The sequence below is a fragment of the Heterodontus francisci genome, chromosome 1, assembly GCF_036365525.1.
Source record: "Heterodontus francisci isolate sHetFra1 chromosome 1, sHetFra1.hap1, whole genome shotgun sequence".
Lineage (NCBI taxonomy): Eukaryota > Metazoa > Chordata > Chondrichthyes > Heterodontiformes > Heterodontidae > Heterodontus > Heterodontus francisci.
In genome coordinates this window covers 28,055,868-28,072,837 of record NC_090371.1, presented here as the reverse complement: position 1 = coordinate 28,072,837, position 16,970 = coordinate 28,055,868, and the positions used below count along the sequence as shown (strand labels likewise).

The 16,970-nt window shown below is 44.9% G+C and overlaps 1 protein-coding gene across 3 annotated transcripts in view; it reads left to right on the top strand.

Annotated features, from left to right (window-relative positions):
• The first annotated feature begins 1,937 nt into the window (after positions 1-1,937).
• eif2ak3 (eukaryotic translation initiation factor 2-alpha kinase 3) overlaps positions 1,938-16,970 on the top strand; it is an 85,995-nt gene continuing 70,962 nt past the window's right edge. For 2 of the 3 annotated variants that reach the window (XR_010974790.1, XM_068028762.1), the window contains exons 1-2: positions 1,938-2,285; positions 8,029-8,158. Coding sequence is in view for 1 of the 3 variants with exons in the window: in XM_068028762.1 (XP_067884863.1) it covers positions 2,053-2,285; positions 8,029-8,158 (363 nt within the window). In the remaining 2 variants the exon portion in view is untranslated. The remainder of the gene's footprint in view (positions 2,286-8,028; positions 8,159-16,970) is intronic. The other variant, XM_068028769.1, reaches the window with a different exon arrangement.

Sequence of the window (16,970 nt, the reverse complement as noted above, 5' to 3'; positions counted from 1 at the left end):
ATTTGAGCAGTACCATTCTGCAGCTATACCTGCACTATGCATTTCTTCCACTAGGTGAGGTTTGAAGCTTTTTCCAGCTCTGGACAAGGCTCCAAACGTGAAACATTGGGAATGAATTTTCTCAATGTTTCTCCTGCTGCACTGCCAAAACTTTGGGAGAAACCCTATTCACGCACATAGTAATGGTAGCACAGTGAGGGAAGCCCTGAAGAAATTTACCCCATTAACTTGTTTAATCTTTCTCGCAGATTGTGTTTGTGTTTAGTTACACATTTCCAACGCCTGCAGTACCATCCCTTCGCTTACATAGAATTTACAGCACAGATAAAGGCCAATTGACCCGACAGGTCTATACTTGCATTTATGCGCTACTTGATCCTCCTCCAAGCCCTTTCATCGAATCGTATCAGCATATCCTTCTATTCCTTTCTCCCTTTTGTTTATCTGGATTCCCCTTAAATGCATCGATACTATTTGCCTCAACTCATCCTTGTGAGCTCCAGATTCTAACCACTTTGGGTAAAGAAGTTTCTCCTGAATTCCACATTGGATTTATCCGTGACCATCTTATATTTATGACCCCTGCTTCTGCTCTTCCTCACAATTAGAAAGATCTTCTCTACATCTACACTATCAACGCTTTATGTAATTCACTCCCTCATCTTTCTCTTTCCTAAGAACACCCCAGCCTGTTCAATCTGTCTTGATAAGTATAGCCTCTGAGTTCTTATACTGTCTCTTGATGAATATCTCCCCTCCATCAGGTTGATTCCTGGGATGGCAGGATTGGCGTATGAGGAGCGATTGGGTCGACTAGGCCAATATTCACTAGAGTTTAGACGAATGAGAGGGGATCTCATAGAAACCTATAAAATTCTAACAGGACTAGACAGGCTAGATGCAGGGAGGACGTTCCCGATGGCTGTGGAGTCCAGAACCAGGGGTCATAAGCTCAGGATACGGGGTATGCCATTTAGAACTGAGATAAGGGGAAATTTCTTCACTCAGAGGGTGGTGAAACTGTGGAATTCTCTAATGCAGAAGGCAGTGGAGGCCAAGTCATTAAATATATTCAAGAAGGAGATAGATATATTTCTTAATGCCAAAGGGATCAAGGGATATGGGGAGAAAGCAGGAACAGGGTACTGAATTAGACGATCAGCCATGATCTATTTTGAATGGCGGAGCAGGCCTGAAGGGCCGAATGGCCTACTCCTATTTTTTATGTTTCTACGCTATGTACTGAATTAGACGATCAGCCATGAGCTTGTTTGAATGGTGGAGCAGGTCCAAAGGGCCTACTTCTGCTCCTATTTTCTGTTATGTTTCTATGCTATGTCATTAGACAATAAAAAGTTTGCCAAACACCTTTGGGAGGCAGTGCCCCTTTAAAGCGATGCATTAACTTTTGACAATGTTTGACTCCAATCGGCCCCCGTAGATCCTCCTCCCCCGACCGGAGCTGCTTTGGAAATAGCCACGTCTCTGTGGCTGACGTCATTCAGCAGCTCCTCCAATCAAAAGCGGCCGCAATTGTCATGATCAGAAAAAAAGTTTCTGAGCTGTGCTTATGAGCATCGTCACGAGATGGAGCGCTGCGCGTCACCTGTTCTTCCCCTCTCCTCATTGGTCAGTCGACGCATGATTGAGCCAATGAAAAGCGGTTTGCAGGTGCGCCTTCCGTTCCTCAGCCTTTGAGTGGCTGATATTGAATGAGTGGCAGGACCATTCACCAACCAGACTAAGGGGATGTTCGCTCCTAACCGAAAAACCTTCGTAAGGAAATGATTCGCCGGAGACTTTGAGCAGCAGGGAAGATACCCAATGAAAGTTGTAAGGCGATCTCCTGAAGTATTTCTTAATGATAATTGGTTGAGTTGAATTGAGTGACGGGAACATTAACCAATAGCAGTATGGGAAGGCGGCCGACAATCCCGTCCAGCCCATCCGCTCAAACACGACCACAACAAAACGGAGCAGCAGCAGTGAGGAGTTTCCCCGGGCCGGTGGTTTGAGGTTGTGACTGCTGCTCGCTTTGTTGATGTCGGATTTATGGAGGTTTGGATTCAGTCCGGCCCCTGGGGCCGCTCCCTCCTCGTCCTACTGCTCCTGGCGGCGGCGGGTGGTGCTGTGGCCCAGGAGGAGCCGCTGCTAGAGCCCCCGGTCGCTTGGGGCCGTGGGGAGAGGCCGGTCCCGGGAGCAGCGGCGGCAGGAAGCGGGATAGAGGCGGTTGTGGAGGATGATGAGGTGGAGGAGACCGAGGCGAGTGGGGATGAGAAGCCCAGGTAGGGACATGGGCCCTGTCACCCGCAACCCCTTCTTTACCCTCTTCCTCCTTTGCCGACCTTGCCCCCTTGTGTCCCCTGTGCTACCCCTCCCCCGCTCTGCCCCCCACTCCTGCTGCCCCTCTGCTTCCACCACCCCCTCCCAAGAAGATGAGATGAATGGGTATATTCCTGAAAGAAGGGGAGTCCAGAGCCAGATATTGGAATAGAAAGTTGAACAGTTCAGGGACTGTTGGGATAACATTGTGAAAAAAAAAGTTTGTTTCTATTGAGGATGTACAAAGAAAAGAAACAGTTATAGTTACTGATTGTTGTTTCAACAATTTGTATCAAGTTAAGACACATCAAGTATAACATGACCATTTTACATTTTAGAGCCATGGGAAATAACTCCACAACAAATGCAGAAATCTGGATTCCTGTGGGATTACATACCCTGGGTTTAAATGCAAAGTATGTAAAACAGTTGAGGTAGTGCAGTGTTTACATAAATACCAAAGATCAAATGATTACTGCAGATATAACCATATGTAGCATCTTAATTATCTACAAATTTAGAGGTTGATGGAAGGGGAAATTCTTGGGTGGAAAGGTGAACTTTTTCATGATTAATGTTTGCCTTCCGTTTGCACCATAGTAATGAGAAATGCATGCACAGGAGAGAAAAAGAACGTGATCACAATAGAAACAGAACGATGAAGGAAATGACTGTGATCGATTTAAGAGTAATAGTTGCTTTTTAACCTAACTTGTTTTTGTATTCTGAGACACATTAAACCTGGGCCTAACCTTGTTTCTTAAACTTCAGTTGGTGATCTTTGAAATTGCTGATCTCTGTTCAGCCCTTAGTTTCTTTCACCTGTTCAATGCTATCCAGGGACAACATTTACTAAAGCTCCTTAAGTAAACTTACGGAGCACAATGGCCAGCTGTCTCATGATTACTCGATTAGTTCAGAAACAAAGCAGGACAAAGAAATGCTATTGGATCCAACAAACCAGTTCCTGCTGCAGGCCATTGATTTAAGCTCTTGGGTAGTTTGTAGTATATATAAATGATTTGGAGGAAAACGTAGCTGGTTTGATTAGTAAGTTTGCGGACGACACAAAGGTTGGTGGAGTTGCGGATAGTGATGAGGATTGTCAGAGGATACAGCAGATATAGATCGGTTGGAGACTTGGGCAGAGAAATGGCAGATGGAGTTTAATCCGGACAAATGTGAGGTAATGCATTTTGGAAGATCTAATACAGGTGGGAAGTATACAGTAAATGGTAGAACCCTTAGGAGTATTGACAGGCAGAGAGTTCTGGGCGTACAGGTCCACAGGTCACTGAAAGTGGCAAGGCTGGTGGATAAGGTAGTCAAGAAGGCATATGGCATGCTTGCCTTCATCGGTCGGGGCATAGAGTATAAAAATTGGCAAGTCATGTTGCAGCTGTACAGAATATTAGTTAGGCCGCACTTAGAATATTGCGTGCAATTCTGGTCGCCACACTACCAGAAGGATGTGGAGGCTTTGGAGAGAGTACAGAAGAAGTTTACTAGGATGTTGCCTAGTCTGGAGGGCATTAGCTATGAAGAGAGGCTGGATAAACTTGGATTGTTTTCACTGGAACGACGGAGGTGGAGGGGCAACACGATAGAGGTTTACAAAGTTATTAGTGGCATGGACAGAGTGTATAGTCAGAAGCTTTTTCCTGGGGTGGAAGAGTCAGTTACTAGGGGACATAGGTTTAAGGTGTGAGTGGCAAAGTTTAGAGGGGATGTGAAAGGCAAGTTCTTTATACAGAGGGTGGTGAGTGCCTGGAACTTGCTGCCTGGGGAGGTGGTGGAAGCAGGTACGATAGCAACGTTTAAGAGGCATCTTGACAAATACATGAATGGGATGGGAATAGAGGGATACGGACCCTGGAAGTGCAGAATGTTTTAGTTTAGACAGGCATCAAGATCGGCGCAGGCTTGGAGGGCCGAATGGCCTGTTCCTGTGCTGTACTGTTTTTTGTTCTTTGGGTGAAATTTGTCAGCCAAACTAAAGTGAGTTGGAGTATTGGTTGGCAGTGTCTGATAGAACTTTGAATACACACTTTTTTATTTTTACCGAATTCCACTAAACTCTGTTGTAATGGAACCAATTTTATTCAGCATAACTGAAGGGACCCTGATGGACAGTGGGAAATGTGCTGAGATCCAGTTCACTCAGTCACCTTGCATGTTTTGGTTAACAATGCCCAAGTTTTGGTGATGGAAATGTGTAGAATGCAAATAAAATAAATTCAGTATTTTTGTTATTCTTACATGGGATGTGGGCATTGCTGGCTAGCCCAGCATTTTTTGCCGATTCCCAATTGCCCATGAGAAGGTGGTGGTGAGGTGCTTGCATGAACAGTCCAGGTATTGTAGGTGTGCACATAGCACTGTTCGGAAGAGAGTTCCAGGATTTTGACCCAGTGACATTGAAGGAACGGCGATATGGTTCCAAGTCAGGATGGTGTGTGGCTTGGAGGGGAGCACTTTTTTTTATTCATGGGATGAGGGCATCGCTGGCTAGGACAGCACCTATTGCCCATCCCTAATTACCAAGTGGTGGTGTTCCCATCCATATGTTGCCCTTGTCCTTCTAAGTGGAAGAGGTCGCAGGTTTTGAAGGTGCTATAGAAGGAGGTGTGCTGAGTTGCTGTAGTGCATCTTGTAAATGGTACACTCTCCTGTCGCTGTACGTTGGTGGAGGGAGTGAATGTTGAAGGTGGTGGATGGGATGCCAATCAAGGCAGACCGCTTTGTCTTGGATGGTGTCGAGCTTATTGAGTGTTGTTGGAACTGCACCCATCCAAGCAAGTTGAGAGTATTCCATCACACTCCTGACATGTCTCTTGTAGATGGTGGACAGGTTTTGGGGAGTCAGGAGGTGAGTTACAAAAGTTGCCACAGAATTCCCAGCCTCTGACCTGTTAGTGTAGTCTTGGGATTTATGTGACTAGTCCAGTTTGTTGACGACACCTTCCATCACTTTGCTGATGATCGGACCAGACTAATAGGGCGGTAATTGGCCGGGTGGGAACTTTTCCTGCTTTTGTGTACAGGACATACCGGGGCAATTTTCCACATTGTTGAGTAGATGCCAGTTTTGTAGCAGTACTGGAACAGCTTGGTTAGGGCTGCAGCCAGTTCTGGAGCATAATTCTTCAGTACTATTGCTGTAATGTTGTTAGGGCCCATAGCCTTTGCAGTATTCAGTGCCTTCAGCTGTTTCTTGATATCAGGTGGAGTGAATTGAATTGGCTGAAGACTGGCATCTGTGATGCTGGGGACCTCAGGAGGAGGCTGAGATGGAGCATCAAGTTGGCACTTCTAACTGAAGATGGACGCAAATACTTCAGCCTTGTCTTATGTACTGATGTATTGGGCTCCCCTATGGTTGAGGATGGGGATGTTTGTAGAGCTGCCTCCTCCAGTTAGTTGTTTAATTGTCCACCACCATTCAGGACCGCAGAGCTCAGATCTGATCTGTTGGTCATGGGATTGCTTAGCTTTGTCTATCACATACTACTTCCGCTGTTTGGCATGCATGTCGTCCTGGGTTGAAGCCTTACCAGGTTGACATCTCCATTTTTAGGTATGCCTGGTGCTTCTCCTGGCATGCCTTCCTGCACTCTTCTTTGAACCAGGATTGGTCTCCCATCAGCTCCCAGCTTGATGGTAATGGTAGGGAGGGGGCTATGCCAGGCCAGAGGTTACAGATTGTGGTTGAGTACAATTCTGCTGCTGATGGCCCACATGCTTCATGGATGCCCAGTTTTGCATTGCTAGACCTATTTGAAATCTATCCCATTTAGCACAACATGATGGTGGGTATCCTCAATGTGAAGGCAGGACTTCGTCTCCACAAGAACTGTGCGATGGTCACTCCTACCAATACTGTCGTGGACAGACATATCTGCGACAGGTAGATTGGTAAGGGTGAGATCGAGTAGAATTTTCCCTCACCACCTCCCACAGACCCAGTCTAGCAGCTATGTTCATTAGGGCTCGGTCAGTAGTGATGCTACTGAGCCACTCTTTTGATGGACGTTGATTTATTAATTGAGCTCAAATTCCACCAGCTGCCATTGGTGGGATTTGAACCCATGTCCCCAGGCATTAGTCTCTGGATTGCTTGTCCAGTGACATTACCACTATGCCACTGCCTCCCCAGAGATTTTAGAAATCGTTCTACTGCAATAATTTTTATTAAGGCAGGAGGTGATTGGTATTGGGGGTTTTACCGTGTGAATGTCATAGGTTTGTTTTGGCACAAAAGGAGGCCATTCGGCCCATTGAGTCCATGCCGGCTCTCTGTAGAGCAGTCCAATGAGTCTCATTCCTCCGCTCTATCCCCATAGCACGCTCAAGTGCCCATGCAATTTCCTTTTGAAATCATTCTTCATCTCTGCTTCCACCACCCTCATAGGCAGCGAGTTCACCTGGAGGTCATTACCTCTTGCTGTGTTTTTTTTTATGTTCTACACATCCCCCCGCATTTCTTGCCCAAAACGTTAAATCGTGTCCACTAGTTCTTGTATCGTCAGCTAATGGGAAACAGCTTTACTTTGTCTATCTTATAGCTCTGTCATAATCTCTTGCATCTCTATCAAGCCTCCCCTCAATCTCCTTTGCTCTGCGAACAACTCTAGCTTCTCCAACCTAACCTTGTAGCTAAAATCCCTCATGCCTGGAACCATTCTGGTAAATCTCTTTTGCACCCTGTCAAGAACTCTCCCATCCTTCCTGAAGTGTGGTTACCAGAGCTGGAAGCAGTACTGTAGATGTGGCCCAGCTCGAGCTTTTTTACAGGTTTAGCATAACTTCCCTGCTTTTATACATAATGCTTCTGTTTATGAAGCTCAAGATCTCATATGCTTTGCTAACTACTCTCTCAATATATCCTGTCACCTTTAAAAGATATTTGCAAGTCCACCTCCAGGTCCCTTTGAACCTGTGCACTCTTTAGAACTGTGCTATTTTACTCTATGTTGCCTGTCCCTATTCCTTCTGCCAAAATGACCTCTCACCTTTCTGTATTAAATTCCATCTGCCCACCTTCAAGTTTGATGTCATTAGAAATTTTGCACTTTTCCAATATCCAATGCATTTATTTATAAGTGCTTCTAACATTGAACCGAGGGAACACCACTGTCTACTATCCTCCAGGTTCATGGTCTCACACAATATGCTGTTACACTATTGCTTAAATGCTATTTTCCTTTTGAAGTTGTGCAACAACCAACTTTTGTGATGCTTTTAATATATCACTACAAATTGGTTCTGCCAGCAGTGATGGGTGGAACCATCAGTAAGAAACATAACAGTAAATTGGCTGCAGGCAGCTCAGGATTGGCACTTAAGAGGGTTTGATGCTGACCAGAAGGGATATGGGGTGAGGGTGGGAGGAGGCTTGAAGCATAAATGTTGGCATACATCAGGTGGGCCAAATAGCCTCCTGTTGTGCTGTAGATTTGATGTAATTCTGTAGTGTGGTTTAAGATGTTCTCTGCAGCCAACCTTTTTATAAGGGCAAATTCTGATTTATAGTGAACAACTGTTTACATAGACATTGTGCAAATTGCACCAGCCATATTTTACTGAAATTATATTGACCAATTTTCTATTATAACAGTGGATAATATTAGGCTAGTGACTTTTTGACGAGAACTTGTTTGTCAGAGGACCTCATCTTGCATTTTCCCTGCTTGTATCTGCTGACAGATCCCTGGTTATCATAAGTATGATGGATGGGCGCATTGCAGCATTGGATCCAGAGAATCTTGGGACCAAACGCTGGGAGATCGATGTGGGCGCTGGTTCTTTAGTCTCAGCCAGTCTTAGCAAGCCTGAGGTAAGAGGCGAATGGAGTTATCTGTGGCATCTTATTCCAGCTTCCACCTCCGTAACATTGACCATCTCCATCTCTGCTTCAGCCCATTTGCCAAAACCCAAATCCATGCTTGGTTCACCTCCAGACTTGACCATTCCAGTGCTCTCCCATTTTTTACCTTCCCATAAACGTCTGCTCATTCACAGCTCTGTAGTCTGCATTTTATCCCACTCTAATTCATGCTCATCCATGCTTCAGTATCTGAGGAGTCACGTATGGTGCTGAACATTGTGCGATCATCAGCGAACATCCCCACTTCTGATCCTATGATGGAGGGAAGGTCATTGTTGAAGGAGCTGAAGATGGTTGGGCCTAGGACACTACCCTGAGGGACTCCTGCAGTGATGTCCTGGGACTGAGCTGATTGACTTCCAACAACCACAGCCATCTTCCTTTGTGCTAGGTATGACTCCAACCAGCAGCGGGTTTTTCCCCTGATTCCCATTGACTTCAGTTTTGCTTGTGCTCCTTGATGCCATACTCAGTCAAATGCTGCCTTGATGTCGAATGATGTCACTCTTGCCTCACCTATTGAGTTCAGCTCTTTTGTCCATGCTTGGACCAAGGCTGGAATGAGGTCAGGAGCTGAGTGGCCCTGGCAGAACCCAAACTGGGCATCCGTGAGCAGGTTATTGCTGAGCAAGTGCTGCTTGATAGCAATAGCAACGACCCCTTCCATCACCCCTCATTATGGCCAGATTTGTTCGCTTACATCCTCCAAAAAACACCAAATTCGTCAAACATGATTTTCCTTTCACAAAACAATGTTGATTCTGCTTGATTGTATTATGATTTTCCAAATGTCATGCTACAAATTCCTTAGTAATGGATTCCAGCATTTTTCTAATGGCAGATGTTGGGGTAACTGGCCTATCGTTTCCTGCTTTCTGTCTCCCCCCTTTCTTCAGTAGAAGTGTTACATTTGTGGTTTTCCAATCTGCAGGGACCTTACCTGAATCAAGAGAATTTTGGAAGATTAAAACCAATGCATCCGCTAACTCTACAGCCACGTGTTTTTAAGACCTTTAGGATGCAGACCACCAGGTCCTGGCGACTTGTCAGCCTAGTTTCCTAGGACTTTTTCCTCCAGTGATTTGTTTTAAGTTCGTCCCTTTTTTGCCATTTAATGTTCTACTGTTGGGGTTTTTTTTGTCTTCCATGAAGGCAGATACAGAATACTTGTTCAAAGTCTCTGCTACTTCTTTGTTTCCCATTATTAATTCCCCATTATCATCCTCTAAGGGCCCAATCTTTTTGGTATTCAATCGAGGACCCAACTTCTTGTCCAGGTGGGTGTAGAAATTCTATGTTATCATTCAGAGGAGTGTAGCAATGTTCCCTGATGACTTGTTCAACGCGTATCCTTCAACAAACACTACAAAACAGATCATTTGGTCAGTGATCTCATTTGCTATTTGTTGGATTTTGCGCACAAATGCAGTTTAGCAGATGTGGCTTAAATTGTACGCTGGCTAAGTAACTGGTACAGAAAGAGAAAATATGAATATCATTTGAAGGTATAATGCAACATTTTCGTGATCTGATTCCTATTCCCTGCTTTTGTTCACTACTTTTGCCAGTCACTTGGACACAAAGCTGAGAGATCTGTGGCCCTGATCTTTGGACGATCTGATGAATCAGTTCTACCTACCTACCTATTGAGATGCGTAAGGGTCCTGTGGGCTGTTTGAGGAAGGGCAGGACAGTCCTTGATGGATCGATCTATCCTCCATCAACAGCACCAAAGAAATGCAAACATGCAGTAACTTATTTCACTGATGTTAGATCTTGGTGGGCATAATATGGTCTCTGTGCTTAGCTGTGAAATAGTCACTGCACTCTAACTATATAAATAATTCAATTTGTATGGAATGCTAATAGATATGGTAAAAGAGCTAGATAAATCGCTTCTCAAAAATTCTTCAGCTGCAGACCTTGGGGCAGCAGAATGGTGGGTTTCAGGAGGGGAAAGAAGCAAGGAAGGTTGCTATGGTTGAGAACACCCCAAAGCAAACTTGAGTGATTTACCTTGGAGGACTCGTTTGCTTGGTGCTCACAGCCCGAAGTGAATCCAAGAAGGTTTAATTTTTTGGGTTATAGTAGGCTGTCTGAAACCTTCCCATCATAGCAAGGGCTGTGCACAACAATGAAACAACCTGATATTTACTATTTCTAAGGGTATCTCTCAATTCTTTTCTGGGTCCTGTGACCATGTGCAACCTTCCTCTGCATCAGTATAGCCTACTTTTTTATTCATTCATGGGATGAGGGCGTCACTGGCTGTGCCAGCATTTATTGCCCATCCCTAATTGCCCTTGAGAAGGTGGTGGTGAGCTGCCTTCTTGAACCGCTGCAGTCCATGTGAGGTAGGTACACCCACAGTGCTGTTAGGAAGGGAGTTCCAGGATTTTGACCCAGCGACAGTGAAGGAACGGCGATTATAGTTCCAAGTCAGGATGGTGTGTGACTTGGAGGGGAACTTGCAGGTGGTGGTGTTCCCATGCATCTGCTGCTCTTGTCCTTCAAGGTGGTGGAGGTCGCAGGTTTGGAAGGTGCTGTCGAAGGAGCCTTGGTGCGTTGCCAGCTTTTATGTTTAATCTGCTTTTTTTTTTTCTCTCCCTTTCAACACTCACCCCCTTCTACCCCTCACACCACCGCCACCCCCGCAGCCCCACTTGGAGCCTGCATTATAAAGAAAGATAATAGTCATAGAGTTATACAACACAGAAACAGGCCCTTCGGCCCAATACGTCTGCACCACCCATCAAGCACCCATCCAATCTAATCCCATTTTCCCGCACTTGGCCCGTAGCCTTGCATGCTATGGCGTTTCAAGTGCTCATCTAAATACTACTAAAATGTTGAGGGTTCCTGCCTCTACCACCCCTTCAGGCAGTGTGTCCAGATTCCAACCACCCTCTGGGTGAAAACTTTTTCCTCAACTCCCCTCTGAACCTCCTACCCCTGGTTATTAACCCCTCCGCTGAGGGAAAAAGTTGCTTCCTATCTATGCCCCTCATAATTTTGCATACCTCTATCATGTCGTGTCTCAGCCTTCTCTGCTCCAAGGAAAACAACCCCAGCCTATTCCATCTCTCTTAGCTGAAATGCTTCAGCCCAGGCAACATCCTGGTGAATCTCCTCTGCACCCTCTCCAGTGCAATCACATCCTTCCTATAGTGTGGTGACCAGAACTGTACACAGTACTCCAGCTGTGACCTAACTAGTGTTTTATACAGCTCCATCATAACCTCCCTGCTCTTATATTCTATGCCTCGGTTCATAAAGGCAAGTGTCCCATATGCCTTCCTAACCACCTTATCTGCCTGTGCTGCTGCCTTCAGTGATCTATGGACAAGTACACCAAGGTCCCTCTGACCCTCTGTACTTCCTAGGGTCCTACCATCCATTGTATATTCCCTTGCCTTGTTAGTCCTCCCAAAGTGGATCGTCTCACACTTCTCAGGATTAAATTCCATTTGCCACTGCTCTGCCCATCTTACCAGCCCAACTATATCGTCCCGTAATCTAAGGCTTTCCTCCTCACTATTTTACGACTCCACCAATTTTTGAGTCATCTGCGAGCTTACTTATCATACCTCCTATATTCACGTCTAAATCATTAATGTACACTACAAACAGTAAGGGTCCCAGCACCGATCCCTGTGGTACACCACTGGTCACAGGCCTCCATTCGCAAAAACAACCCTCGACCATCACCCTCTGCCTCCTGCCACTAAGGCAATTTTGGATCCAATTTGTCAAATTGCCATGGATCCCATGGGCTCTTACCTTCTTTACCAATCTCCCATGTGGGACTTTATCAAAAGCCTTACTGAAGTCCATGTAGATTACATCAACTGCTTTACCCTCATCTACACATCTAGTCACCTCCTCAAAAAAAGTCAATCAAATTTGTTAGACACAATCTCCCTCTGACAAAGCATGCTGACTCTTCCTGATTAATCCCTGCCTCTCCAAATGGTGATTAATCCTGTCTCTCAGAATTTTTTTCAATAGTTTCCCTACCACTGACTTCAGGCTCGCTGGCCTATAATTACCTGGTTTATCCCTACTATCCTTCTTGAATAATGGTACCACATTCGCTGTCCTCCAGTCCTCTGGTATCTCTTCTGTGACCAGAGAGGATTTGAAAATTTGTGTCACAGCCCCTGCTATCTCCTCCCTTGCCTCACATAACAGCCAGGGATACATCTCATCTGTGCCTGGGGAGTTATCCACCTTTAAGCCTGCTAAAACAGCTAATACTTCCTTTCAATGCTAATATATTCAAGTATATCACAATCCCCCTCCCTGATCTCTACACGTACATTGTCCTTCTCCATCGTGAACACAGATGAAAAGTAACCATTCAAAACCTCACCTATGCCCTCTGGCTCCACGCATTGCCACTTTGGTCCTTAATGGGCCCCACTCTTACCCTGGTTATCCTCTTGCCCTTAATATACTTATAAAACACCATGACATTTTCCTTTATCTTGTCTGTCAGTGTTTTTTCATGCACCGTCTTTGCACTCCTAATTTCTTTAAGTGCCCCCCTCCCCTTACACTTTCTGTACACCTCCAGTGCCTCCGCTGTTTTCAGCGCTCTGAATCTGCCATAAGCCTCTTTTTTTTTTTTCCCCCCCTTATCCAGTCCTCTATTTCTCTTGACATCCAGAGTTGCCTGGACTTGTTGGTCCTACTCTTGCTATTTCCTTTCTGATGCGGACTTTCCTACAAGAGGCTGCTCCCAGTCCACTTTGGGCAGATCCTGTTTTATCATAAAATCTACATTCCCCCTGCCCCCCAATTCAGTACTTATATTTCCAGTCCCTCTGTCCTTTTCCATAACTACCTTAAATCGTAGAGTTAAGGTCACTATCCCCGAAATGCTCCCCACTGCCACTTCTGACTCATTCCCTAGGATTAGGTTCAGTACCGCCCCTCATTTTGTCGGACTCTCTGCTGGCTCAAAAAGCTCTCATCGAGTCATAGAGAGATACACCACTGAAACAGGCCCTTCGGCCCACTGAGTCAATGCTGACCAACAACCACCCATTGATATTAATCCTACGTTAATCCCATATTCCCTACCACCTTCCCTCAATTCTCCTACCACCTACCTACACTAGGGGCAATTTACAATGGCCAATTTACCTATCAACCTGCAAGTCTTTGGCTGTGGGAGGAAACCGGAGCACCCGGTGGAAACCCATGCAGTCACAGTGAGAACTTGCAAACTCCACACAGGCAGTACCCAGAACTGAACCCGGGTTCTCCTGAATGCACTTTAAGAATTCCACCCCCTTTTTAAGCCTTTTACACTAATATTATCCCTTTTAATCTGATGCCTTACACAACTGCAGGATATACCATCGTGCTTTACAGCCAATGAAGAACTTTTTTTTTCTTTGAAGTGTATTCACCGTTCTAATGCAGGATGTCGCTCTCCCAGAAATGTGAACTCTGAGGGTTTCCACTTTGCAATTTAGCTTCCCTTGACCAGTGGCAGATTGGGCTTTAAATTGAGGAAAGCTATGGACTGAGATTGTGTTTAAAAATGCCGGTTACTGTATCTAATAAACTTGTTCAGAGCATGAGTCTTGTCACGCTCATGCATGGGGAAATGATAAACTGTATAATGAACTGATGAAACAAACCCAAAATGGGCACGTTTTCTGAAAAACAAGCTGGAGTTGAGAGGTCAGGTGGTCTTATCCTGTACTGCTGATGCACATGGAAACTACACAATCTTCATGTCTAGATCTGGCTTGGAGAAGTTATTAAAATGTAAATAGCCCATTCTGTGTTAATGGCTTCCTCCCCAACAGATTGGGTTGACAATGGCTTGGCAGATATGGTGTCTCCAAATTGAAACTCAAATTGATGGGTGTGGAAGAAAAAAAATCTCCACTTTATCAAAATGGAATGAAGATGGGTGACACCCAGACCCCATTGTCTAACACTGCCCCCACCATCAGATACCATTAATGAGGACAGTGGTAGAGAGGAACTGTAGTCATATGATAGAAACAGGGGCCTGATGTGAAGCTGAATAGAAGTATATGTTGGGCGGACAAAGACAGAGCCATCTGCTCCATCAGGAGGGGGAGGAGGACCCTGCCTAGAATGCTATCTTTAAATACAAGTAGGCAGTAACTGGAAGTGGCTTTGAACTCCATACCCGAGAAATTGTACCAGGGTTTTCGACATTGAATTGTGACTGAGATATAACAAAACAAGTCTGCAACAGTGCTTTCGCATTCCTGAAGACAAAACTTGGAAAATTTCAGTGAATTAGGAAAAAGGAAAAACAGTTCTGCTTTTTAAATCTTCACCATCCCCTCCCCTGGGGATGAATGCCAGATTTACAATGAACGTTTTTAAAAAAAAAACCATCAGACCTAAGCACACGCTACCTTTTAATAGAACCAGAGAAAAGTTATGGCACAGAAAGAGGCCATTCAGCCCATAATGTCCGTCCTGGCTGAAAAAAAACTAGCTGCCCATTCTAATCCCACCTTCCAGCACCTGGTCCATAGCCTTGCAGGTTACAACACTTCAGGTCCAGGTACCTTTTTAAATGAGTTGAGGGTTTCTGCCTCGACCAACGATCCTGCCAGCAAATATCTATCTCTTAGTGTGTGTGCGCAGTTGCGAATATTGTCGTCGTTGTTCAATTAACATTTTTACCTTTTCTGAAACCCTGTACTTTGTCTATTTGTTGACCTTTAAAACGCTGGGGTTAAAACATCTTTCTAACAACAAAAATGCTTTCTTCGGTCAGTTCAGAGGTGAAAAAGGGAAACTATCCCTATCTTTTCCCACCTGTTGGTAGCAGATGTTAAAGAAGAAAGCATTGTGTCCTAATGCAAACCATAACCACCACCTTTTTTTTTGTTCACACCTGAAACCCACCCCTTTGTGCTATCCCTCTATTGGGCAGCTGCAAAAGCTTTGTTTTCTGTGACTGATCCTTTTGGATTCAGGTACTGGCACAGATGGGAATTTAAAAAGAATTGGAGGAAAAAAAGTTTTTAAAAAAAACCCTCATAGTTACCTTGCAAGTGGTAAGGTTGTTACTGCTAAGATTTTAGTTAGTGTAACTTATTAATAATTACTAATTAGAATAGTGTTGTTTGGACAGAGTAAGGCTGTGAGTTATGTGAAGAGGGGAAGGAGGTGCTCTTTGGTCTCTTTTCTGCTTTTTGAGTCTCCACAGTACAGGGGAAGAAACTGATTGGCAAGTAATTGGTAAGTTATTTTACTTATTACATTAGCAATAATTTAGTTTGTAAAGCTAAGGTATGGCAGGACAGCTCGGCCAAGTGGAATATGCCTCCTGTGGCATGTGGGAAGTCATAGACGCACCATGTGTTCTTGACAAACACATCTGCAGGAAGTGTCAACGGCTGCAGAAGCTTGAGCTCCAGGTTTTGGAACTCTAGCGATGGCTGGAGTCACTGTGGCACATCCGTGAGGCAGAGAACTAAGTGGATAGCACGTTTCAGGAGGTAGTCACCCCAGAGCATAAGAGAGCACAGGCAGAGAGGGACAGAGAGGCTTCCAGACAGATGCGAAGGTCAAGGCAGGTAGTGCAAGAGTCTCCAGAGAGCACCCTAATTTTTAACTGGTATTCAGTTCTGAGTACTGATGGGAGAGAGCGTTCCTCTGGAGAGTCATGACCAGAGCACTGTGGGTGGCTCAGCTGTGCAAGGAGGGAGAAGATAAGACAAGAGAGCAATATTGGTAGGGGATTTTATAGGGGAACAGACAGGCATTTCTGTGGTTGCTGACATGATTCCAGGATGGTATGTTGTCTCCCTGGTGCAAGGGTCATAAGGGTCATGTATATTGCCGAGCGGCAACAGAGCATTCTGGAGGGCAAGCGTGCTTGGCAGAGGTTGTGGTGCACATTGGTTCCAACGATATAGGAAGAAAGAGGGATGAGGTCCTGCAGACTGAGTTTAGGAAGTTAGGAAAGAGATTAGCAAACAAGACCTCAAAGGTCGTAATCTCCAGATTACTCCCAAGGCTACATGCCAGTGAGTGTAGAAATAGGAAAATACACCAGATGAATGTGTGATTCAAGAGATGGTGTAGGAGGGAGGGCTTCAGATTTCTGGGGCATTGGGACCAGTTCTGGGGAAGGTGGGACCTGTACATGCCGGACAGTCTACACCTGAACAGGACTGGGACAAATCCTTGCAGGAAGGTTTGCTAGTGATGTTGGGATGGTTTAAACTAGTTTGACGGGGATAGGAACCTGAGGGCAGTTTCAGGGCAGGGGACGGGAGGCAGAAAATCAGTAAGTGACTCTGAAAGACCAAAGAAGCAAAGGTTAAAGATTGTGCAGCACAGGTATTTATTTGGCAGTATTAAAAGGTATTTATTTAAATGCAAGGAGTATAGTAAATAAAGCAGATGAGCTGAGGGCACAGATGGACGCGTGGCAACACTATATTATTGCTATAATGGAAACTTAGCTTAAATAGGGGCAAGAATGGTAGTACATTTCTAGATTTAGTCTTCGGTAATGAAGCTGGGCAAGTGGATAAAGTAGCAGTTGGTGACCATTTTGGCGATAGTTACCATAATAGTTTTAGCATAATCATGGAAAAGAACAAAGATAAAACAGGAGTACAAATTTTAAATTGGGGGAAGGCATAATTTAGAAAGCCTAGAGGAGTATAGAAAGAGCAGCGATAAAGTAGAAAAGGAAGTTAGAAAGGTAAAGAGAGGACATGAAAAGTTATTGGAAGGTAAAATC